At 38.6% G+C, this 24,884-nt stretch overlaps 1 protein-coding gene across 7 annotated transcripts in view; it reads right to left on the bottom strand.

The window, feature by feature from the left end:
- Positions 1-1,881: 1,881 nt before the first annotated feature.
- The window catches only part of CCSER2 (coiled-coil serine rich protein 2), a 133,370-nt gene continuing 110,367 nt past the window's right edge, over positions 1,882-24,884 (bottom strand). For 3 of the 7 annotated variants that reach the window (XM_038411224.2, XM_043518685.1, XM_038411223.2), the window contains one exon: positions 1,882-6,541. In XM_038411224.2, the coding sequence (XP_038267152.1) occupies positions 5,714-6,541 (828 nt within the window). In that variant the 3' untranslated portion in view covers positions 1,882-5,713. Of the gene's footprint in view, positions 6,542-17,166; positions 17,207-21,783; positions 21,869-24,884 lie in introns of all 7 variants that reach the window. The other 4 variants (XM_038411226.2, XM_038411225.2, XM_038411228.2 and 1 more) reach the window with 2 other exon arrangements.

Here is a 24,884-nt window from a genome sequence, read left to right on the forward strand (position 1 = left end):
CCCCTTCCCTGTACTCATCTCTGCAGAGCAGCAGAGAGGGGAAAGCCTGGCTCAGGACTCAGAGCTGCTGCAATCTGAACCACTCTCTTAAAGAAACAGTGCACAGTCTGAGACTTCCCCAGCAGCCAGTTCGGAGTCTGTCTCTCTCTCTCTCTCTCTCTCTGACACAGACACCCTTTCTATCTCTCCCCCTCCCTCCTGCCCATGTACCCCATCTCTGCAGATCAGGGGAGGGGACACAGAGCTCAGAACAGGAGAGGTTTCAGTGAGTGCACGCAATCTTAAACTTCTTCACACAGTGTCTCTGGGTCACACACATCTTCCACCACATACTTCTATTATTATTGTTACTTCCTGCAAAGCAATGCACATATTCTCTGTAATTTTATTCTTTGAAAGTGTGGTGTTTTAGTGTTTTGACTGGTCTATGCATTTTCATAATTTTTTTCTCTTACACTTAAATTTAATTCTTTGAGTAGTGAGTTCTAAAATGCCTAACCTGTCCTGGCTGGAGTAATTATCCTTACAGTAACTTTTAAAAAATATTATATCTAGGATTTTTGTTTCTATGGGTGGCACACATCTGCACATAACCATTTATTCCACACATGGATGGAAAAAATTAGAGGGAACATTGCTCAGGACTATTTCTTAGTCAGTTCCTTTCCACTTTTTTTGTATTTTCTTTCCCCACAAGCCATTTCACCCATCTTTGCCACTTTTTTTATTTTTATTGATATTCTTTTCTTCAAGTTTCATCCATTGAAACTGGTGAGATAAGTGACTCAGCTATTATCTCCTGCTATAAAACTATTTAGACTGCTGAGAAAGTGAAGAAAAACATTACTGGGATGTTACAAGAAAGTTGAAAGTTCCAACTTCTGAATGTCAGTCTTTTAAAAAGACTTGTCAGAATGCACACATACATGAATATGCACTGTATATACAGACTTACAGGCATACACGCATTAGGTTAATCAGGGTCAGGGACAATTTTGTTGTCCAATCTTTTTATATTGGAGAATTCCATAGGAAACTTTATGCATTTCTCACCACTTCCCCTATCTTGAGCTACAGTCAAAACAAAGCACTTTTTAAATTGTCACTACATCAAATTATCCCATTCTGCTTCTCATCTAGATTAATACCAGATTCTATCAGAGGTCACAATTTAAAATTTAGCTTTCCATTTTCTCTCATTTTCAGATTTCCTTACTTTGAACATTACTGAGGAAGAAAATTCCAAATGTCTTAGCTATAAAAGGAGGACTCTTGTTTGAGGGGGAGACCAATCCAATAGTAGTAACAAAAGCTCTAGAAGCACAATTGTGGAGATTAAGCAACAGCACAGCTTCCTTTCTTCAGCATTTTAACTTTTCACAGGGATGATTTACAGTGGAATAAAGGAAAGAGGCAAAGTGAATGTTGAGAGAACTGGATACTTAGAATTATTTATTTTTATTTGTATTCACTAGCGCAACACAAAGGAAATCTTTACATACAGGTTTTTAACTCAACTTTACAAGCAAATTCCAATATACAGTATTTTCTCTGAATTGGTTTTAAAAAATAAATCTAAGAAAACCAAACACTGTAGATATTAAGGAAATTTTTTGTAGCTAATACTCAATTTAAGACTTTAAATACCAACACTGGAGTTAACATTGTTTTTATTGTGGTGCTTTAAGTAGGCAGTGAGCAGCTTTACCACAACAGTGATTGAACTACTCTTGAATGTCCTTGATGGCATGGTTGCAGATTATTATAAAACTCATGCCTACCAAGATGATCATCTATTAAAATCCACTCTGCTTAGTGCTGGCCACTATGATGAGATGAAAAAGAATAGCTATGGAAGCCCAATTCAAGAGTGAATTTCCATTTTAATGGTATGAGAATGGTAAGAGTATTATGTGCTGTGCAAAAACTGAAACTTCCCCCACCCCACACATGCAATAAACCACTATATGGATGCCTTATGGTAATGACATGCAAATAACAAAATAAACCACTCAAATAGTATTCAAGTCTTCTAGCTTCTTTACAATAAGTCAGCAGTTAAGACCAAAAATGGACTGCCTTTTACTGATCTATAACGCAGTCTAATTGAACCTCCTTGCAGTCTGATTTTGAACTCTAAAACCATTTTTATATGAACTATGTGAAAAGACTTTCAGTGGCTATGGTAAATGATTACTTTCACCAACCCCCTGGGTTAGTATTGCATATGGTTCTTAACATCTCCACAATATATACTCTAGGAACATTATTCTCCAAGGGCTAAATATTAGTCCCATGAAAGTTTTGCCATTGACTTAAAATGAGATTAAGGAAGTACCAGCTGGAGGGGGGGAAGGGTAGGAGGGTCTTGCATTGGTGTTAAAATTCCATGATTTAAAAAAAATACAATGAAAACTTGCCACACTATATGGATATTCTTACATGCTAGAGTGTACATTAATTCTGCTAGGTGATATAAAGATATCTTGGAAACAGCAACACTTGCAGGAAAATTAGGTTCAAACAAAAAAGCCACACACAAACAGGAGGCATTTATATTATTTTAGGCACAACTCCAAGCAATAAAGCTCATTTAAAGTGCAATTTATTTTTTTCTTCTCATTTTGTGTTTTCACTTGATAAAATATGCAACTTGTTTTGTTTCTGCTTTATAGACATTATACTGAACAGTAGTTTAATACTTTTGTGAGTACTGCACAAAATGTCAGACCTGAAACGGATGAAAGTCAGCAATAACCAATTTTAGAAACCTAAAAAAAGTTCAGATACATCTAACCCTTTATTTTATGCATTTAGAATCATCTATACCAGTACATGAAACATCTCCATCTTTTAAATAAGGTCATTTCTTCCATTTTAGACTTCGAGTTCCATATAGCACCAACATTTTTTTTTCCTTTCACTGGAGTGAGACTTCAGCTTCACCTCATTACCTCTTTCAGTTGTTCATCAACTAACAAGCTTTACGGCACACTCTGGACTTTCTATACATACATTGGAACCATCCTTGGTAAAGGCATGATAGTAGCAGAAATATGTACTTGTATTTAGGTGAATGAATGTTTAGCAGAGTTTCAACTCAAGACAACTACAATTTAGATTAGCAGCATGGTCTTGTACATATAGCAACTCTACTACCCATGGCTCCATTTCTTATTTACTAGTCTGTTACGATAAAACAGGAAGTGTGAATATGTGCATGTATATATATATTTTCACATCAAGGAATATGTTAAAGTTTCTATACACACAGGAAGAACCACTTTTTTTTGAAAAAAAATTTGATCTCAACAGTTTTGTATTTCTATGAAAAACTTGATGGGCTCTTTTCTTTGTAACTTAATCAGTAAAGGTGCAGATTTAAAAAAATCAAAATTTGTTTTACTATCTATTTAAAAGATAATCAGATTGGTGGAAACTTGGGGTGGAGCGGGGGGAGATGGGAATAAGATAATCCACTCTGAAATTTCTCTACACCGATAGCATTCCTTTAAATGAAAATAGTCTCTCCTTAGACAAACTGTATAAAATTAAAAATAAAATCACCTTCCCTTTAAGGAAAGCCAGCTTTCAAAATTTCCATAAAAATCTATACAGACCTGAAAATGAACCAAGAACCTGACCATTTCATCAGCAGTTTTCAAACTCTGGAGCAACACAGTCTACTGTCAGGAGTTAATTTTATAAATATATACAAAATCAGTTTTATTTACCCCTCAAATATTAAGGCCTACTCTGCTTCTGGACAGCAAACAGGATATTCAGGGCCTTTCTAGAAGGAAAAAACTTAATTACAACAGTAGTCTTGTGCTTAGACTTATTTTGATCAATTTATATAACAGCTACTGAATATTAATGCTAAGTAGATTTTTTTTATATGAATTAACAAAAAACATGGTTCGGTTTTATTTCAGAACTGTATAACTATATGTGAAATGAACAGATTAAATTAAACTAAGTGTACTTATGGATTTTTTCACCTCACTGCTGATTAAAAGAAAACAATGAGAGCACTTTGCATTGTTCATGCACCATCTATTCAAAAGTTTAGGTCACTTGTTTTTTCACTGGGAATAGCCATTCTTGGCTGGGGGGGGTGTGTGCAAAATTTATTATTGAAGGTTCCTGTGGATGTATACATACACAATATATGGAAAAGTGTACTATAATCTTCCTTCAGCAAAGGCCTAGAATAGTGTTATTGTGTCTTGTTTCTCTGTTTTATTACACACACGAGCGTAAATTTTTTTTGAAAATTCTAATTCTGACAGTGTTCTGCTACCTGAGTGTCAGGTACATATAAGCTGAAGAAAACAAGATACTACGATTGTGTGGGATACAAGGGTAAATCTTTGGAACACTGCTGGATATGCACTTACTCAATCCATAGCGTGTGCATTTACAAATTTTATGCCCCCACAGCTGCCACCTGACAAATATTTGAAGACCACCTTCAGAGAGAATACCTTCCCAGAGAGAGCAGAAATATCTTTCCTTATTTTATTTCCCCACCGAGTTCCTTCCCAGGGGGGGAAAAAAAAAGTACCCTTCTCTGAAATACTCAGAGTACCAGCTCTGATTATGACATCATAGGATTGCTCAAAGCAAAGCTGCGGGTTTTAGTAAAAAGTAGTTTAAAAAAAAATTATGTAAAATAATTTCAAATACCTACATATACACCCAAGTTTTGTGCAAACATTTCAAGTCTGATTCTTCAGAGTTTTCCAATAGTAAACAGGAAGTCAAATACAAAAATAGTACAATAAAGTTAAAAGTTCTTAATTAAAATAGATGTTGTGAAACTCTCAGCATAGGTGTCATGGACCCCATATCCCCAAGGCTCATTATACACCATCTCAAAAGCACCTGCATTAGCAGGTTTTTGCACAAGTATCCTTAGCGCACTGTTTCAAAAATTTACCCAATGTCTATTAAATAACACAAAAGTATACTACACTGCATGGATGGATTGATATTTCTGTGCAATAAGAGCCCTTTCACCCTGTGAGATCTGCTTGCCATCTGTGAATGGTGAAGATGAGCTCAAAAGCAAATAGAGCAACATTCTGATACCTGTGAGAAAACAAATCTAGATTAAAACAACATTAAATACATGTCACTAGTGTCATGAGATAATTTTGATAAATATGAAGACTTTGCATAGGCCTCTGAAATACAGAGTAAATTATGGCCAGGAAAAATATGCTAATAGATTAGGTCTCTATTTTCCACTGCTATAAACCTAACTGGTAGTCAGAACCGAAAGATTAGATTGAATAGTGATTTCCCTGTCTGATAGTCCACATCAATAAAAACAAGAAATGATTTCTGTGAGCAACCTGCCCTCCTCAAATGCCTAGTGAAGCACCCTGGAAAAGTGTTTAGTGGTCATCACAGGCTTCAGCATTTGTTAAGTATTAAGAGAGACAGAAGGGTAATGTAATCAAGTTGCTAATGCAGGCCACAGGTATAGTTACGTATAAACCATTATGTTCTCTTAAGAGAAGCTGCACAGTTTTTGATAGCTTCAACTTCCAAACAGGTCAGATGGGAATAGGCAAATATTAATGATAGATTCTACTTTTAATATTCATTCAGGATTTGAATAAAGCCATAACTAAAGTAGTCAATATGTGGTAAGCAATTGATATACGATTCATTCCAATGAGACGTGCATATGGATGTCATGTTTTTAATGAGTCTTTGGTTTAGGGAGGCGGGAATGCCGATTAGAGACCAAACTATCCCCAGAACGCAAACCAGTATTCTGATTTTGCACATTTTCCTTTCGTTGTGGCAGCGGCCTTGGGATGTTAGTCTTGGAATGGGAGTTCTGAGGTTCTGGAGATATAAGCATTGGGCTGCTTATTTGTTTAGATTTAACAAAGGAAATAGTTGGTGGGCGAAGTTTAGAAATTCTCTGACTCAGTTTACTCTTTAGGTGTGTCTGACTAGATGTTGGTTGTAGCTGTTTTGCACTACTTGATGGTGGTAGTTCAGCCTTGGAAGCAGTGGAGCAGTTTGGGGATGATGCAGTATTGGCTACCGTAGGAGGCACTAAAGCATTCTGGTTTGGGGGCTCTGAAGCTCTTAAAGTCTTTGGCTGAGAAGCCTGGTTTGAGGATGAAGGTTGACTTTTCACAGCTAACTTAGTCTGCACATCTCTAGCATCCATTTGGGTAGGAGTCTGAAAACAAGGAAGAAGAGACTGTAGTGTACTATCTTCATTACTAGCCAGCTCTTCAGGTTCTTTAGCACTCTTTTTAACCTTCAAATTCTCCTCAAAAGGTTCATTCTCATTCAGGTCCTTTATATTTAAACGTTTACTCAGTAAAATGTTCAACTCATTCAGGCTATTTGTGTGAGAGCCATTTGCAGCATTTTGATTGGGATGATTGTTTTCATGCAGGCCCTGTTTGGGGTATTCACTGTGGGCCTCGATATGTGGTGTTTTTATTAATTTTTCCTGGGCGAGGTCTGTGGAACTGGGAAGGCTGCTGGAAGGCTGTAGTACTTGAGGCTGTTAAAAAGAAAATACATTAACATATTAGACTAGGGAAATGTGTATATATAACATTTTAAACTCAAGATGTGCTGATCTGGTGCTTGACACTTACATATTTAGTTTTTGTGTTAAGAAGTTAACTTTGTCAAAACAGGATCCATGGGATACATATAAGTGGAACTGGTAAATTATGCACAAAAAAATTATGCCAGCACTAAAATAGACATCTCAAAACAAAATGAAAGACAATGAGAGAAACTGATTGATTTAAAGCAAAGAATATGAAAGATTGTCAACTAACACTTATATGTTTTGTTCCCTAATTGTATTGCACTGCAGTAACAGAGTACTGAGTACTGGTAAATTCAGAGGCAAATGCCTTTAAGAGCTAATAAAATTTGTGAGATTACATCTATTATATCTTCTGCCCCATGCACATTCCAATTAGCTACCAAAGCCTTTCATCAATTTTAAGCATTTTTAAAGGGTAGGTAAGGACTTTACTGGACAAATTTGTGTTTGAAGTGCATTCTAAAGACACCACTTCTAAAGATTTAATTTTCTTGGCAAGCTGAGGACAGAAGACTTGATATAAAGCTTGTCCTAATTAGGTTATTGACTAAACTTATATAGCTATTTCATCCTAAAGGCCATTCAAATGAACTGATGGAGATACACCCTGTAATATCTTTTTGTTGAATGTATTGCATTCACCACCAGATAAGCATGGTTTAATGAAGAGACTACATTTTATTTGAAGGGAGATTCTGGTATTATAAACAAAAGAATTGCCAGTACCTCTTCTGGGTCATTTCTATTTTTCCCCGCTCTTCCCTGTAAAAAGACTTCAAAGATTAATGTGGCATTTTGCTTTTTTAAACTAAACTCTTCTGCATGGAAACCAACAAAAACCTCGTCAACCTTGAGTTTGTACACTGATTTTGAAAGAATTGCTGAAGACTCTGTAATTCATAGCATTTTTCCCCCCAACAAAACCTACCAGAGTGCACTTGAGCTATTAAAATTCAACATCTGATTTGGATAATTTTCTGTTTTTCCTTTTTAAAAGATGAACTGCAGTCAAATCTAATTTTGAAGATGGCTTAAACAGAGAAGCAGAAAATCATTCTTCCAAAACACACTTGTTTGTGTCTGATTCTATGCACCTAACATGTAGTAATAGTGTCATGCACTATTACAATAAATCAATAAAGCAGAGCAACCTTTCTTATTAGGCTCCCTTGACTGAATTTTTTCACCATTATTACACTGAAGAGGAGGATTATTTTGGGGGTTTTGCCTTTATTTTTAATACTTGCTCAAACCAAGTAAACACATTGCAAAAAGAAAAGGAGTTCTTGTGGCACCTTAGAGACTAACATTTATTTGAGCATAAGCTTTCGTGAGCTACAGCTCACTTCATCGGATGCATTGGATGCATCCGATGAAGTAAGCTGTAGCTCACGAAAGCTTATGCTCAAATAAATTTATTAGTCTCTAAGGTGCCACAAGTACTCCTTTTCTTTTTGCGAATACAGACTAACACGGCTGCTACTCTGAAACCTGTCACATTGCAAAGAGCAGTTCAGATTGCTTCCCAGATTAACAAGTACCTCAGCTTTCATCAGCTTTCTGAAACGTACCTGGTATGCTCACTCTTCAATGGGGTATAGAGTACCTCCACTATAGTTTTCCATAAAGTGCAAATTTTAGTAAAAATAGATCAGGAGAATTTACTAATCTAATTCTGATTTACTGGAGATTTTTCCTTTGGATTCACCAACTCCACCTTTAGCCAAGGGCAAGTTAGAGATTGGACCAGTGACAACAATGACTGACAGAGATAAGTGCAGACACACTGAACACAGTGAAAACTGGTGCTTTTATAAAGAAGAAAAGTGTGATAAATTGGAGAGATAGAGTGTCAAAACATTACTTTCATAGCAAATTATTTTTCCCTCCACTGTATCACCCCCAAACTTCAGAGGAGTGTGGTAAACTTCGGCTTTTCCTTTTCTACCAAGCAATTCTACTACAGATACAAAAAGAACGTTTAATAAGCTATTAGATATTTTTAAATACACAAATTAAAGTTTAAAGAATAAATCCTGGCAAATCTATCAATTTTTCAATCTTAATGTAACAGATATGGATAGTACCTGTACCTCAAACTAAAACCTGTTATTCCAAAGACTTGCACAACAAAGAAGGGATGATGTTAGCCCAAATAATTCACTGTTTTGAGAACCCATTTATAAATTCTAAAAAACTGCTGAGAAAATTCTTGAGCACAGACACAAGTAGTCAGAATAGAACCATTTGCAATGCATGTGTGCTGAATAAAGAACCAAAATACTTGAACAAAATTAAGATTTTCTAATCCAATTTAGAAAAAACACATATGAAGATTTTTTTATGGCACAAAGTACTTTGTCAATGTCTATTATACACAAACAGCTGTTCAAAGTTTTCCCCCATTTTTGGTAATAAAGGAAAAAACTAAAGATGTTATGTATGAACATTAAATTACATACGTAGCTATGTGCTAAACTACCCCCAAAATAGTCAAATTTTAATCAAAAAGTTTAGTCTATGAAATGTAACAGTGAAAGATCACCTTCATCTCCCACAATGTGTGTAATATTAGTTAGAAATATTAGTTAGAAACTGACCTTTTATTTATGCTATATCTGGGCTGCCATTTTATAAAATAGCACAAAAATATTGCTTAAATTGAGCAATGGCATGGTAAGCACTTGCATTTGGTATTACAGAAATTGCATGGAAGATATTAGCCAAATGCATAAAGGCATACATACCTAAGACATCTTTCATAACCAAAAGATGCCAACAGTTGACCCAAAAGTGAAAAGCAGCATTTGATCTTCTCAGCAAACTATGAATCCTATGACATGGCTTTAGCACAGATAGCTTTGACATCTTCCAGTAAATTTTCAAGTACTAAAAATCTGGCCCCCTGTTTAAAATGAATCACAAGGAGCGTAACACTGATCTCACAAATATGATTTCAGTGGTTAATCCTGATTTATACTACTGGAAGATCAGAATAAGACTGAAATCAGCAATAAATAATTCATCACAGAAGGGAAGGTTACTTACCTGTAGCTGGAGATTCTTCAAGATGTGTGGTCCCTATCTGTATTCCACTGATGGTTATGCACCTGCACCATGCACCTGGAGCCAGAGCTTTTCAAAGTAGTAGTGTCCGTCGATCTGGGCATGCACCCTTGCATTGCCTTATGGTTTCACTAGGGTGATAAATGGCAGGGCGGACTACCAGCATCTCCAGTTCCTTCTCCACTGCAGGTCTACTAGATCCACAGCACAGAAGGAGGGTGAATCTGGAATACCAATAGGGACCACACATCTCAAAACCTCCAGTTACAGGTCAGTAACCTCTCATTCTTTTTCAAGTGATGGTCCCTATTGTATTCCACTGAGTGTGATTAACAAGCAGTACTTAGCTAGGAGAAGGGTGTGAGGAACATGACAGAACTGTGGAACGGAGAACCAGTGTGCCAAATGAGGCATCCATTGCAGAATCATGCACTAGAGCATAAAGAGGGAAAAAAAAAAGAGATACTGTATACTGAACTCCACATGGCTGCCTTACAAATGTCCACAATGGGTACATCATAGAGTGCAACAGTAGTTGATGCCTGCACTCTTGTAGAATGGGTCTGTATCCCATCTGGTGGCTACAATCCTGATAGTTGATAGGAGCGTAACGCTCCCTGAAACCCACTTTGAGATTCTCTGGGTGGAGATGGCCTGCCTAAATCTCTCTGCCACAGCCACAAATAGCTTAGGAGACATCCAGAAGGGCTTAATCCACGCTAGGTAAAAGGCCAGAGCCCTACAGACATTGAGGAAGTGAAGCTGCTGTTCCTCATTTGAGGCATGTGGTTTGGGAAAGGAGGTTGGCAAATGTATGGGTTAGTTGAGGTGGAAGCAGGAAACCACTTTTGGTAGAAATTTGTGATGCAAACACAGCAAAACTTTATCCTTATAAAACATGGTGAAAGAGGAGGTTTGCCATCACAGCTCCCAGTTCGCCAGCCCTCCTGCAGACTAGGAAAGCAACCTTTCTGGAAAGAAGAGAATGGGAGCAGGAGGCTAGGAGTTCAAAGGGAGAATTCATTAATGATGTAAGGAGTAGGTTGAGGTCCCTCTGTGGAGCAATAGGCTGGATTGGGAGGCTTTTACATACCAGGCCCTTCCAGAACCAGGAAGTCAAAGGGTGGGTTAAAACTGAACGAGCCTCCCCCAGAGAATGGAAAGCACTAATAAACACTGCATGCACCCTGCTGGAGTTGAGAAAGAGTCCTGATGCCTTCAGACAGAGGAAATAGTCCAATACCATTGGCATCCCAATGCTCTTGGACATTACCTTTCTGTTGGGCAGGAGATGAAGTGTTCCCACTTAGCTTAGTAGGATCATCTTATGTAGTCTGTCCTGTTATTGGAGAGGACCTCACGCACTGCCAATGAACGTTCTTGTGCCAACGGAGGTGTCCATCCAAAAAACCAAGCTGTCAGGTGAAGCACTTGTGGATTGGGGTGTCTGAGCCTGTCGTCATGTTGTGTGAACAGTTCCAGAACATTAGGAGCAGTAGTAGAGGATGTTTCGATATGCAGAGAAGCAGATGAAATCAGAACTGGAGAGGCCAGAATGGAGTGATCAGGATGACAGTCACCCTCTCCCTCAGAGTTTGTGAAGGATTCGTAGCATGAGTGGTAGAGGAGGGAAGGCCTGGTTCGACCAGTTGATGACCAGCATGTCAACAGTTCTGAATGCACTTGATGTTGGTGTGAGATTCAAAGAGGTTCCTGATTGAAGTTCCCCATTGACCAAAAATGTCCACAATGACAGTGTCGTGCAGTTCCCATTCATAGTCGGTTGCAAAGTTCCTGCTGAGAGCATCAGCAATCCGCTTCGGGGTCTCTGGTAGGTAAGCCGCTGACAAGATGATACAGTGTGCAACACGCCATTTCCAGAGGTGCATTGCTTCTGAGCACAGCACTGAGGACCTTGTGCCTCCTTGCTTGCTTATGTAGTGGTGTTATACAACATGACAAGAGTGGATGGATGGTAAAAACGCGTGGCATGCCTTGCATACTGCCTCAGGTTCCAGGATGCTGATGCACATCCTGGTTTCTCGAGCAGGCCAAGTTCCTTGTGTCATGCATTCTTCCATGTGTGCTCCCCAGTACATTGAGTGAGGCATCTGTTATGACCATCACGCTTGGTGAGGATGCAAGGAAGGGTATTCCGGAGCAGACTTGGAGAGGAAGGCGACCTTTGGAGGGATGGTGAGAACGATGTCCATGGGTTGGTTCATGGGGGAGTAGGCTCCTTGCAGTCATAGTTGTAGACAGCGGAAGCACAGATGAGCAAAGGCCATGACATACGTGCATGCTGCTATGTGGCAGAGGAGGGAAAGGCAAGTTCTGGCTGAGACGGAGGGGCTGGATGTCACTGAAGCAATCAGATCCAGTAAACTTTGAAACCTTTCTTTTGGCAGGTTAAGTGCATGTGGAGGCCACATTGATGCATGTCCAATGAACTCCAGGGATCATGTAGGGTGAAAAGTTGATTTTTTTTTTTTGATGTTCAAACTCACCCCTAGAGCTGGGAGGTCGATTCCCCAACTTCCTTTCTGGATCGCGCGACCAGTAGTCAGTCATTCAGGTAAGGGAAGACAAGGACTCCTTGCCATTGGAAGTGAGCCACTACCACGAAGAAAACTTGTGAAGACTCATGGACCAGTGGTGAGTCGGAATGGGAGGGCCCTGTATTGGAAATGTCGCAGACCCACCACGAATATTAGGAACCATCTGTGGGTTGAGTGGATGTTGATGTGGAAGTAAGCGTCCTGTGTATTGAGAGCTGTAAAAACAATGGCCATGAGCGGGACCCCATGGAACTTCAGTTTGCGAATGGAACGGTTGATGTATTGGAGATCCAAGATAGGTCTCCATCCTTTTTTCTTGGGCACCAGGAAATATCTGGAATAGAACCTCATGCCCTGAAAGGCTTCAGGGACTGGTTCCACTGCTCCTCTCTGTAGGAGGTAGTCCACCTCTAGGGTAAGAATATTGTCATGAGAGCGATCCCTGAAACAGGCTCTGGGCAGGGGCCATGGAGAAAGTAGCATTGTAAACTTGATTGTATAGCCATGTCGAACAACATCCAGGATCCACTTGTCCATTATTGCACTACATGTTGGTAGAAAGAGTTTGAGACAGCCCCCAAAGTCAGTGGTTGGCAAAAGCTTTGTGATGCAAAGTGGCTGACAGCTCTGTAGAGCAGTGTTCTCAACCTGCAGCCCATGGGCCACTTGCCGCCCAATCAGCACAGAGCTGCAGCCCATGTGTCATCCTCAGGGCAATGCAGTAGTATTGGATGCAGTCCACAGTGATAAATAGATTGAGAACCACTGCTCTAGATGCACTCAGAAATATCACTTATGCAAAGACTAGCTGTGCTGCATGGAGGGCTGCACCAGCGGACCAGGTGGACGAGCCCTATGGACCTTCGGGCGCTTTTATGGAGATTTATAGGCTTGTTGGTGGCAGAAATGGGGAGTTCTACAGCATACTGCAGGCAGTAAAATTTTCATTTTGGTGCTGGCGTATATATACCTAGAGATTGTGGTGTAGCTCTAGAGAGTCTTTTAGGGAGTGTAAGGAATCATTCATCTTCTAGTTGAAGAGGTCCTCTTTAAAAGGGAGGTCCTCAACAGTGCTCTGTACCTTTCTAGGGAAGCCTGAGGTATGTAACCAGGATCCTTTTTTCATGACTATTCCAGTCACCACTGTACATGAAGACGGGTTCGCAGAATCAACTGCAGCCTGAAGTATAGTCCTGGAGACCAACTTGCCCTCCTCCAAAATAGCCTAGAAATGGGCATGATCCTACTGAGATAGTTTACCTGTAAAATCTTCCATCTGCCCATAGTTCAAAAAGTCATATTTGGCCATCAGTGCTAGGTAGTTCAAGATACAGAACTGGAAGCGGGATGATGTAAAGACCTTTTTACCATGAGATATAGTCTCTTGCCCTCCTTGTCCGAGGGAGTGAAGCATGGATGCTGGTGCCTGGCCTGCTCCATAGCAACCTGGATCACCAAGGAATTAGGCAAAGGGTGGGAGAACAGAAACTCAGACCTCTTTTCTACCCCCTTCGGGGTGGGGGTGCATGTGTCGGTGATGTGCAATTTAGAGAATGGTGTTGTTGATCGTAGGGCCACTCTGTGCAGTTCCGGTGCATGCAAGATGTATAGTAGTTGGTGCGGATTGTCCTGCACCTCCTCCAGTGGGAGCTGAAGAGCATTAGCTATTCTCCTGAGCAGCTCCTGAAATTGACAGTTGTCCGGGGAATGAGGAGGACGTTGACAACACTGCCACATCTGGGGACGACTAGGGGAACCTCTCCAGATCAGTCAGGACCACCTGAGCTGAGCTGACCGGCATATCGTCCAGCCCCGGTTCCGAACATCTACTTAATGAAGGATGGGGTGGTGAGACAGGGGACTCCTCCCAGGTTGAGCAAGATGGTTCTGAAGGTGAATATGGTTCTGAAGGCTACAAGCTCCAATATGGCCAACCTAATTGGTCCTGCTGTTGCTGCGCCTATGCCCATAAATAAAGCCCATGAAGCCAGGAACCAATGGCTCCTGTGCTGAGGCAAAGGAGCGTACTGTCATAGTGCTTTCTGGACTCTCTGATAAGCATGACTTCAGAACGGAAGAACTACATGAGTAGTGTCCGAAACCTCAGACTCAGAGGAACAAGAGTCCTGTACAAATGGGAGTGCCAACAGAACTGATGGAACAGGGTGTGCTGTAGGAACAAGACCAGAGGGTGGCAGATCCGATGTAGGAGAGAAGACCCTCTTAGCGAGTGAATCGACTGGAACTTGTCGAGACCTCATCCGATCTAGGGCAAACTGCTCCTGGTCCTCATGAACTCATCAGATTCTCCACAGAAGGAACTGGGGCAGGTAAAGGGGCCTGGCTCGGTACCGACAATTCATGCTGTGCCGGTGGGACCAATGCAGGGGAGATGCACAATTCAGGAACCAGGACTGTTAGATCTAGCGAACAATGTAACTACTTCTTGTGCTTGTGAGCCTTGGAATGTGCCACTCCTTCGTGGCCAGAACTGGTGGACAGTGCAGCCTCTTTCTTGGATCTGGAGGAAGACTTATGGTCATGCTTATGTCCGTGTTTCCGTGTTTTATGGCTAGGCCCCAGTGTGGGGTCCGTAATGCTGGTCCCGTCAGATCTGGACTAGAACTCCGTGGTAGGAGGTGCACTCCTGGATTGCGCAGGCCAACGTACAGGGGAGGGGAGTTCACCAGCTGGAATCCAACTGCTATCTCATGGCAACCTCCATGAGGTGCATAGGACCCTGCCTTCCTGGGTATGGGCAGGGAAGGAGAGGCAGATACTGAACCTGGACACCATGCGAGTTTCCCGCAAGCAGTACAGACCGTATTGGTGCTCGTTGCTGAGCGAAAACAAGTGAGGGCAGGAAACACAGACCTTGAATCCCGGCGACTTCAGCATAATCCAGTACCCAGACATCTGGGAGTGGGTGGGTGGGTAGGAGGAAGAGGGTTGGCAGGAAACCGACAAAGTAGTGTCCCAAAGTCCTTAATCCTACAAAAATTACTACGAAGACAAACTACTACAGAATCAGTAAAATCTGAACTATATACAAGAATAAAAACAGTTTTTCAGGAAAGTTTGGAAAGCAGAAGCTCTGACTTGGACCTTGTGGTGGTGAGAAGAAACTGAAGATGCAGTCGGTCCACCATGCCCTTTAGTGCTTCGGGCAAAACCACGAGGCAATGCAAGGGCATATGCATGGACCAAAGCCCTCTACTACTCCAGATGCATGCACGTAATCCTCAGTGGAATACAATAAGGATTATCGTTCAAAGAAGAATGACAACTTCATTGGGAATTTTCAGTCAGGGAACATTCAAACACGTGTGTGTGTGTGTGTGTGTGTGTGTACGTACTTTAAAAAGTTACAATACATCCAGTACTACAAATAGTAATGCTTAACTTAACTCAGTAGATTGACTTATCTAGTTAAAAAGTGAGCATCACATTTAATCTTTTAATAGAGGTACTGGTAGTGCAATGACCAGTTAGGCCAGAAGAAAGGAGATACCAGTTTGAATTAACGTTAGAGTAATTGAAAGCGATGTTATGGGGCAGCCAAAATATTTAAATATCACTTTGTAATGCTCCCACAGCAACTATACTTTTCCAGTCCAAAATTGCTTCTTTTGTGCCAAATTAAGAAGAGTATACCTTAGGTTTCATCCAAAATTCAACAAACATTATAAACAACAGATGGGTTCTATTTATGCATTTATTTTACTGGTACCGGATGGAATTGTAATCGGATGTCACCTACTCAGATCAAACTGTGTTAACATTCAAGATAGAGTGTAAGAAAACAATCTATATATTAAAGGGGGGGTGAGGGAGCTACTTTGGAAAGGAGTTAAGTATTGTCACAACACGTTTGTCAGTGCCAACCTATATTTTCTAGATTTGTATTTTGTTCCTTTGTAGTATACTCATTCCCCCCCCCCCCGTTTATATGAAATTAGTAATAGACTGGTTAAGCAATTAGCTACGAGAAGTCTAGTACCAGTCTCCCAATGAAATATGAACAAGAAAAAAATCTAATGTCCTATCCCTTAGCAATAATAGCATTTTACTGTATGGAACACATTCAGAAGCTTTTCATTGCTCTATATGATCGCAAATACTGTAGTTTATTTCAGGTAGTGATTTATCATGACCAAGTGAAGAGGATTATACTAATAGGCTCTATATTTGTTTGATGTACAGAGTGGCCAAGTGCATAGATATTTAATTACTACTTTATTTTAGGCTTCTATGAATGTAATAAAATTATCATGTAACTGAAGAAAGTCAGTTCTCAAAACTTCCAGTACAAGACTGTGCACACATTCCACTTATAACAACAAAAGTGAGACTTATTTCTGCAATGGCAAGAGTGTCTAGAATTTTGCACCCATCTGTGCATTGTTAGGTGCTCCAATTACAAATGATTAAATGCAATCCCTGCCACAGTAGCAAAAACCTATAAAGCACAATTACTCTTAAGTCTTCCGAAGAAATCTGGGTGGTGTCACAGCCAGAAAGAAATATTAAATGCATTTAATAAAAAGGATCTTCACTAAAACATTTTTGTTAACTGAGTCACAATGATATTCCAGCACTGAGACAATTTGCAAATAAGCTTAGTGTCATTTATGAATACAAAATATTTAAGACAATGTGGGCATGAAAAAGACATAAATAAAGCACCATTATTTTTAGGTCCATTGTGCTAATAATCTTATTATATTTAAAAGACATAGCTGTATCTGATCTCACTTCTAGATCGAATGTTTTTATGGAACAAATAAGGCAGCATTTTTCTCATTATTTTGAAGTGGGGAAAATGGTGCAATAAATAATTTGACTGCATGCATGGCTTTGATAGACATGCATCATGCTGGGAGCGAAAACAACAGAAAATGTGTGTGAGGAGGAGATGGGAAGAAATCTGAAGTTGTACTGTACCACGCTTTATCACAGAAGTAATGGACTAACTTCTCAACTCCTTGCCAATGGCATAATGGGAAAGCAGAGACAAGAAAAAAAGACAAGGACAATGATGTCAGAGGACCAAGACACAACAATGAGAACTTGCCATGACTGAATTGTAACTTTTTCCCTTCATTTGCATGTCCCCAGCTTCTAACAAAGATAGTAGTGTGGTTTAAGAGACTGCTCTATATGTAATACCTATAGTAAGTCATTTACCAGAAAAAGTCCTTACTCCTTGAACTTTAGGGCTTTAATACATTTAACCTCTTATGGTGATAAAGTACTGACAGTATTTGATGTAATTTGTTATAGGGAATGTGCATGCTTATAAATTTACACATATACTTGATCACTGTGTTTGTGATGTGTATCATGAGATAAATTGCAGACCCATACAATAAACTCTATTTATCATATAATTTTGACTGTTACTTTCACTGCCTATTAATCTATCTTCCCTAGACCTCCCTTGTAACATTCAACTCATTTGAACTCAACTCAAGGCTGCTTCACTTTACAGACATATAGAACACTATCCCAATTTCTTTAAACCTTACCAGAAAAATAATAGTATGGTGTAACAAAAGTTGCTTGGAACTTGTTTGGGATGGTTTCTGTAAATTCCATTGTTTCTTCACCTGTGAGCAATACCACCACCCCAATGCGTAGCAATAAAACTTTACCACGTCACGGCATGTATTTTGTGGATCTGGGCAGATATGTGCATGTGCACAACATAAAGGGTTTGATTAAATCTTTGTTTGTAAATATGTTACGAACAAGTATAATTGCATTTTAAATGCCTCCAGGTCTCTTGCTCTTCAAGTTTGACACTTTTCTTTACAAATACCTACACAACCACATTTTCCCTTAAAATTAACGTTTTAAAAAGTTAACTTCACAATACTGAAATCAAGGTATAAAGAACACACACCCAAATGCACTGTAGTTTAACTGTCACAGAATATTTACAATATTTAAACCATTCCCTCACCACACCAAGCAGATAGCATCCAGGGTTTACCAGTTTTCTGAAGCAGTCTTATTTTGCTAAGAGTATCAGCCTGTGTAGCTTTCAGAACTGCAAAGCATCCTAAATGGCCAATGTGGATTAATACTTTTAACCTGGCAAAGAAATTTACTGTTTCTTGTGGAACATCTCATGGGCTTAGGTGTGTGTTTGTTTTTAAAAAGCATGAAAAAAATCAACCTTATGGCAAAACACTACTGAAATAATTTATAATCAAAATGCACACAACAGCTTATTCTTGTTAATGGTAAAAAGCCAGCATTACTTAGCTTTCTTTCACCTACAATTCATAGAGTCTAGAAAAAACTCTGACAAGTGTCTAGTAACTAAAGATATCCTGAGAACTTGTGCCCTGTGTCAGTACAGTGTTATCTGGGTAACTAACCCCCCCCCATAAAAACAACTGTGGCTTTTCAGTTAAGTGTGCTCCTGTTACAATGATTACTTAAACCAGTTGCCTACCGAAATTACTACAATATGCTTGGGTTTCAAAATGTTCTGCTAATTATTACTCTGTTTTAATCCTAAAAACTAAATCTCCAGTATTTCTGCCGCCATTAATGGTATGCTTCTCTGGAATCCCCAAATTCTGATACAACATTTTCAAACTGGATGGGGGCGAGTTCACAAACCACCTCACAGTAGTAGCAACTGATTGTATAAATTTATCAAGAGAAAAACACTGTAGGGAACATGTAAGATTTGAGTACTCATGACATACAGTATTGGGAGTTATAGGACTATAATAAGGATCCAGTTTTGTTCCTGGAAATGGCATATAAACAAATAATCTTTTATTGGACAAATGATTACACAGTCTAAAATGCTAAATTCTATCACGGGATGTGGAAATGATATTCAGAGTTAATGATTCTGAAATATTTACTTTCACTTTAGTGTTAACTTTCAGTAAAACTCAAAACATACACCCAACAATATGTTCACTAACATTGTGCAGTATTAAGGATGGTACATTTGGCAAGTTAAGCACTAAAGTATGTTAGCTTGATTGTTAGCGCTAACCATCTGGTTGGATTGTAAACATAATTGGATTGTAAGATTTTTGTAGCAGAATCTTATTTGTTCTGTAAAGTAGCAACACACTGGAACTGTGTAAACAACAGACTATTTCATAGCTTTATAAATCTTGATAGTCTAAACTGTATGCATCTGCAAACAGACTGCTGTCATTATCAAAGGGTATATAGTGAAGTTCTGATGGTTGGTAAAATTTTGCAACATCCACAACTGGCAGTAGATTTCAGAGGATACTTCTAAGTTAGCCTCCAGAATAAACAGTTACTAAAAGAAATTGTTTGAAGAAAACTATGGGAATCAATTATCTCCAAACAGAAATATAGCTGACTTAAACCAAGCGTACATCATGTTCCCCCACAATTTCTGCAATAAAACAGTGATATTAACTGCGATCTAGGCACTCTCTATATACTGGTGACACCAGGTCCCATATTTATACTACTTTTGGAATTACACTCTGGCAGATTCTATTTTCTGGAAATAACATTACTGTTCTACAAATACTGATTAGATAGGGTTACAAATATTATTCCTGGTAATGTTGTCTTCTGGAGGGAATGCTTTTAAAAATTATGCCAGAGAGCACTGGTTCGGCAAGTGTGCTGGCAAAAACTGTATGCTTTAAGATATACACAGAAACATGATTATTTAATATATCCACACTTCTAGTTCCAGTATATACCTTCCTGATCAAGCCTAACAGTAGGACTTGCAGCAACAAAGCCAGGAGCACCCAAACAATTATAGAGAACAGATTTAGTCTTCTGAATAATATGCCTATTACACTTCATCATAATTTGCCTATTACACTTCATCATAATTAGTCTATTACTGACTTTCATCTGTTGTCTTTGCAGAAAGCAAGCAGCAATGTATTCACATGTAATGACAGAGCATGTAGCCTAAGATCAAAGCACATATAAAATTGATTCTTTTAGGGCAGCTTTATACAGCATTACTATTTTTTTTTTAAAAACCTGTGTTAATGTTAAAGGAGAAAAGATATGCGGCTACATTGCACAGAGAAAAGGTAATGGAATACAGAGCTTTTCATCACTAATTAAATGATCAGTGTGAGTAGCTGATAGTCTTAAGTCCAGTCCCTAATGCATGAGTGCCTGGTAGTTCAGAAGTCACCATTCACACAACTTGACTTCCTTGTTGGTATGCTCAGAAGCACTGTGAACTGAATACATGGAGTCTGATCTGTCCCTTCACTCCTACAAGTGAATCTTGCAGCTCTGGCAACACATTGGTGGGGCAGTACAAGAATCGTGCACTGCTACTGCTTGTGCTATACCTGTGGATAGAACACTTCAGTCTACTGCCATTAGCAAACTTGACACCTTTTGTAAACACTAAAATTACACAAGAAAAATATGAGAAAACAAGTCTGACTAGCACCTAGAGACAATCTGTTATGAAGAACTTAACCTTTATTCACGCTGAATTGTTTGAGTATTTTTCACAAAAATGTCAAAATAGTATTTTACATTTCTTTAAAATATATTAAATGACATAAGATTTTCCTTGTGAACTTTTTTTTTTTTTTACAATTATTTCAGTAGATGTTTAATTTAGATGTAATAGTTTTCCAGGATGTAGTTTACTTTTAAGTTTCACAGAATTTTAAACATTAATTTGCTTTAATAACTTTTTTTAACTGTATTTCGGATCCAAACACACTCGAGTATAGCAGAGCATCAGCAAACTCACTCTAATTTGCAAATTACAGTAAATTTGTATGAATAAAGTATAATCTTTAGTAACTAGTTATATTTCTTTTGCCATATCCAGATCATTCAAAATACTGAAGCTCAAAATAAGACTTACCATTTTTTTTTTATTAACTATGTAAGCACATGGTTGAAAATCAGCAGTTTTGTTTTTTGTAGTCCAGATTTAAGGCAATAGAACAATTTCAGCTCGTACTTTAGCTCAAGCAGTAGCTAGCACAAAAGCAACATTAGTAAATCATGCATGCTTTGGAACAGCCATTCAGAGCCTGTCAGATGTCTTTTCACAACAAACATTTTAGAGAAAGAAATATTAGTTTAAAAAAAGCCATCCTAAAAAATTATTAACAGCCCTCTCTCTTGGGTTGCAGTGAGAATGACACTATTTTTCTCACCAAGATTTTAATAAAGTACACATTGCATATATGTATACATTTGAGCATGGACACATGCAGAGTATATGAGTGAAAGACCACACACAATAAGGACAGTGTGATACGACCAGAGAAAGGAAGGGAAATATTGGAAGCAAGATATATGTTAGACAAGTTGGAAAGAAGGGCTTATTCAGGTCTTAAGAACAAATAAAGTAAATCAGCTTTGAAAAGCTTTAACTTGTAGCAGCTGCTAGTGACTGCAGGAAGCACTTAGGTTAGACCACAGACTGTTGTATATGCCTGTAAATTTATGCTGGGAAAGAAGGACACAACAAGATCAACAGTGCGTGCAAAAGGAAAGTTTCTACCGGAACACAGTGTGGGAAATGAGTGAGAGGTACAGACTCACTCTGTCTGCGGTGCGGTGGAACAGTCCGAGGGATGCCCTGGAATGAGCCCTGCCAGGGAGAGAAGGAGGGAGCAGAATACCCACCCTGTGCAGAAAGAGAGGGGGAAAAAGGTATAATAAAAAAAGAGAACAGGGGAAAATAAGACACCAAAAAGCCACACTGGTCCTTTTTCTAATAAATACAATACTATTGTCATTTACAATTATTCTCTTTTCCTAATCTTAACACCACAAATTACTAAAACCATTAGGAAACTTAGACAAGTTATGATTCCCTCATTAGACTAGGCAGATCCCTTACTTTCCCCCTGTATGACAGCGTATCAGTGATCCTGTGGTTTAGAAAATTTATACTTATATATATATTGGCCACCTTTTGCGTAACATGGTTTTAGGTGTTAATTTGTTATGCTGAAAATAGCCCCAACTCAGACAAGACTAGGAAAGAATAGTTTTTTCACGTAACATTTAAAGACAAAGTTCTATTTCAAAGCACCTCGATGTAAGTCAGAATAAGTATTTAACCATTTTATTTTATTGTAAAGACATATGAGCTTTAGCTTGCAAAAAATGTACTAATGGAGAGAAGGTTTTCTGGCAAGCTTAACTGTGGGCTTTAGTCCGCATCCTTCAGATCTGGGTATGAACAGATACTGAATGCGAAAGGGCATGAGTGAAGTTTGCCAGTGTCTTTATGCCTTGCTGTGGGTAGCCTGAACCTTCCATTACTGGATCGAAATGTCACAAAATAATATATAAAGATATCTTTAAATGCTCTCTGAAAATGCAAGATTTGTCCTGCCACATCCTTAGATGGTTATTTATCTGGTATACATCAATGACACTTACAGCTGCATTTCAAAACAAGTTCTTTGTGGACCTACATGATATGCTGGTGACAATCTCCTAGGACAAACAAACATTTTTTTATGCAGCCCAGCATTTTCTCCATAACCTTACCTTTAATAGAAATCCATCCAAAATGGCATGTCTTTCTCTCAAGTCATGAAATAATCCAGGCTTCCTACCTCAATCCACAATCTAAGGTAATTTTCCATCAACTATGTCTAAAATTAAAATTTAAAACTTTCACTTTCACAGATTGTATAGTATGGAGACATTAGTGTTAAGACTTTGAGAAGACTCACCACTATGAACTGGCAGCTTTTACTAACAGATAATGGATATAAGATTATGAAACTGGAGATAAAATTTGTATACCAGAAAGAAGAAAAGTGATTTCCAGAATTTCTCAAGGCACAGATTATTTTTTCCCCCTCAAAATCTTTCCAGTTTAACTGTTGCAGAACAAGGCTTCCCTTCCAAGATATTTCTACGAAAATGCTCTTATTTAGTCCAGTGGTTGTCAAAATGTTTCTTGACCTTTTTGATCATCTTCATAATTAGCCTCTCTCACTAATTTCACTTATTGCTATTCAAATTTCATCATAAGAATGTCAAAAAGTTGCAGGTTGAAAAGTATTGTGATATCACCACGTGTGTTTGATCAATATTTAGAATTTGCCAACAGCAGCACCTTTAGGGTCTGACATCAGAAGATGTCATAAACATAGAAGATTATTTTTCAAGAGGTGCTGCCTGAGTGTTCAGAAACTGATGAGATAAAAGTATCTAAGAGCTGATCCTATCAGAAACACTTTTTAACTTACAAGCCATAGCTAGACACACTGAGTATGTAAACATTTATGGAGCCCTCCATCAGTGGTTAAGGCCCACACAGGCTTTGGCCAAGGAGTAGACAGTTATATGATGGCAAATTCTGCTTGCTGGAAGTCCAGCAATGTTATCAGCACAATTTGGACTGTATCCACTGATGTCGGAATGAGAAAAATATTCCCATAAACAAGGTACAATCAGTAACAGAAATTTTTTTAAAAATGTTTAGACACATGGTGTCCAACAGCTGCATGCACAATATTGGAACATTTTCTACAATCAGTAGGAAAAAGACCATCTAAATACACAGTTCAGAGCTCACCCTAGCTGCTTCAGGTAGGTAGGCCAATGGAACAAGTTTTCAGACTCTTGTCCGTGGTTACTATAATCTTAACACTGTTGGCAGGGCTGGCCTTGTGAGGATCTTTCATTTTGGTGAAGGAAGGCGAGATGTTTCTTTCAAGTTACTTCCGAATTTAACTAACTCATTTAATATAAATAGACTGGGAAAGATTTTGGGGCCCCAGTTTCTCCAGGAGAAATTAAACTCAGCTGTTTGTATTTGGTTCGTGTGTGGTTAACAGATTTAAAAGTGAACTGAGCCTCTGCAGGAATTTTTCTACAATAGGGTGATTTTTAGCACTTACGTAATACTTTATAAAATTTATTTCTCAATAATTTTGTAGGGCACGTAATTATTAATCAATTAATAAAACTATTTTACAAATGTAAAAACTAAGGAAGAACGATTGAATGATTAATGACTAAGGCACAAGAGTTGGAGTTACAGCTAGTCTATTTTAGATCTGGACCTCTACTATAAAGATTTCCTGTTTTGAGTTATTTACCTACACATTTTTGGTCAACTGCTGGAAGCGGTTATTTAAAGCATCTTCTTAGTGTGCCAAACAGGATATTAACCTTGCTCTGGGAAAAAGCCTGCTGGGTGGTATTATGCTAAAGGTTTATTTTTGCGTAAAATGTGCTTAATCTCACAAGATGGGACAGTCTACTAACTCCAAATGTCACAACATTTATTTTAGTGTAAGTAAATATATGTATGTTTTCTAATGTAGCTTTAATGGGTTTATATGTTATGTTGTATACACCAATCGTCCAATTTTAAATAAAGATGGAAAATAGAAATGATGATATTTTAAGGGGACATTGTCAAGACAGAAGTTGTGAAGTAAGTATTTCCACATCTAATGGGAGGGGAATTTTGCTTTTTAACAATAGCGTTTACAACTAAGATGTTCAGCAGATAACTTCTTAGCCATACTAAATACATGATTCACTGGAAGGTGGGGAAAAAAAAAAACAACAAAAACATCTGCTGAGAAGACAATGACTCAGGCAGCATAAAACAGGGAGCAGAAAAGATCAGAAAAGCTGCTGCTAAACATTTGTATTTGGATTACAGC

Source organism: Dermochelys coriacea, chromosome 7, assembly GCF_009764565.3.
Source record: "Dermochelys coriacea isolate rDerCor1 chromosome 7, rDerCor1.pri.v4, whole genome shotgun sequence".
In the NCBI taxonomy this organism is placed as follows: Eukaryota; Metazoa; Chordata; order Testudines; family Dermochelyidae; genus Dermochelys; species Dermochelys coriacea.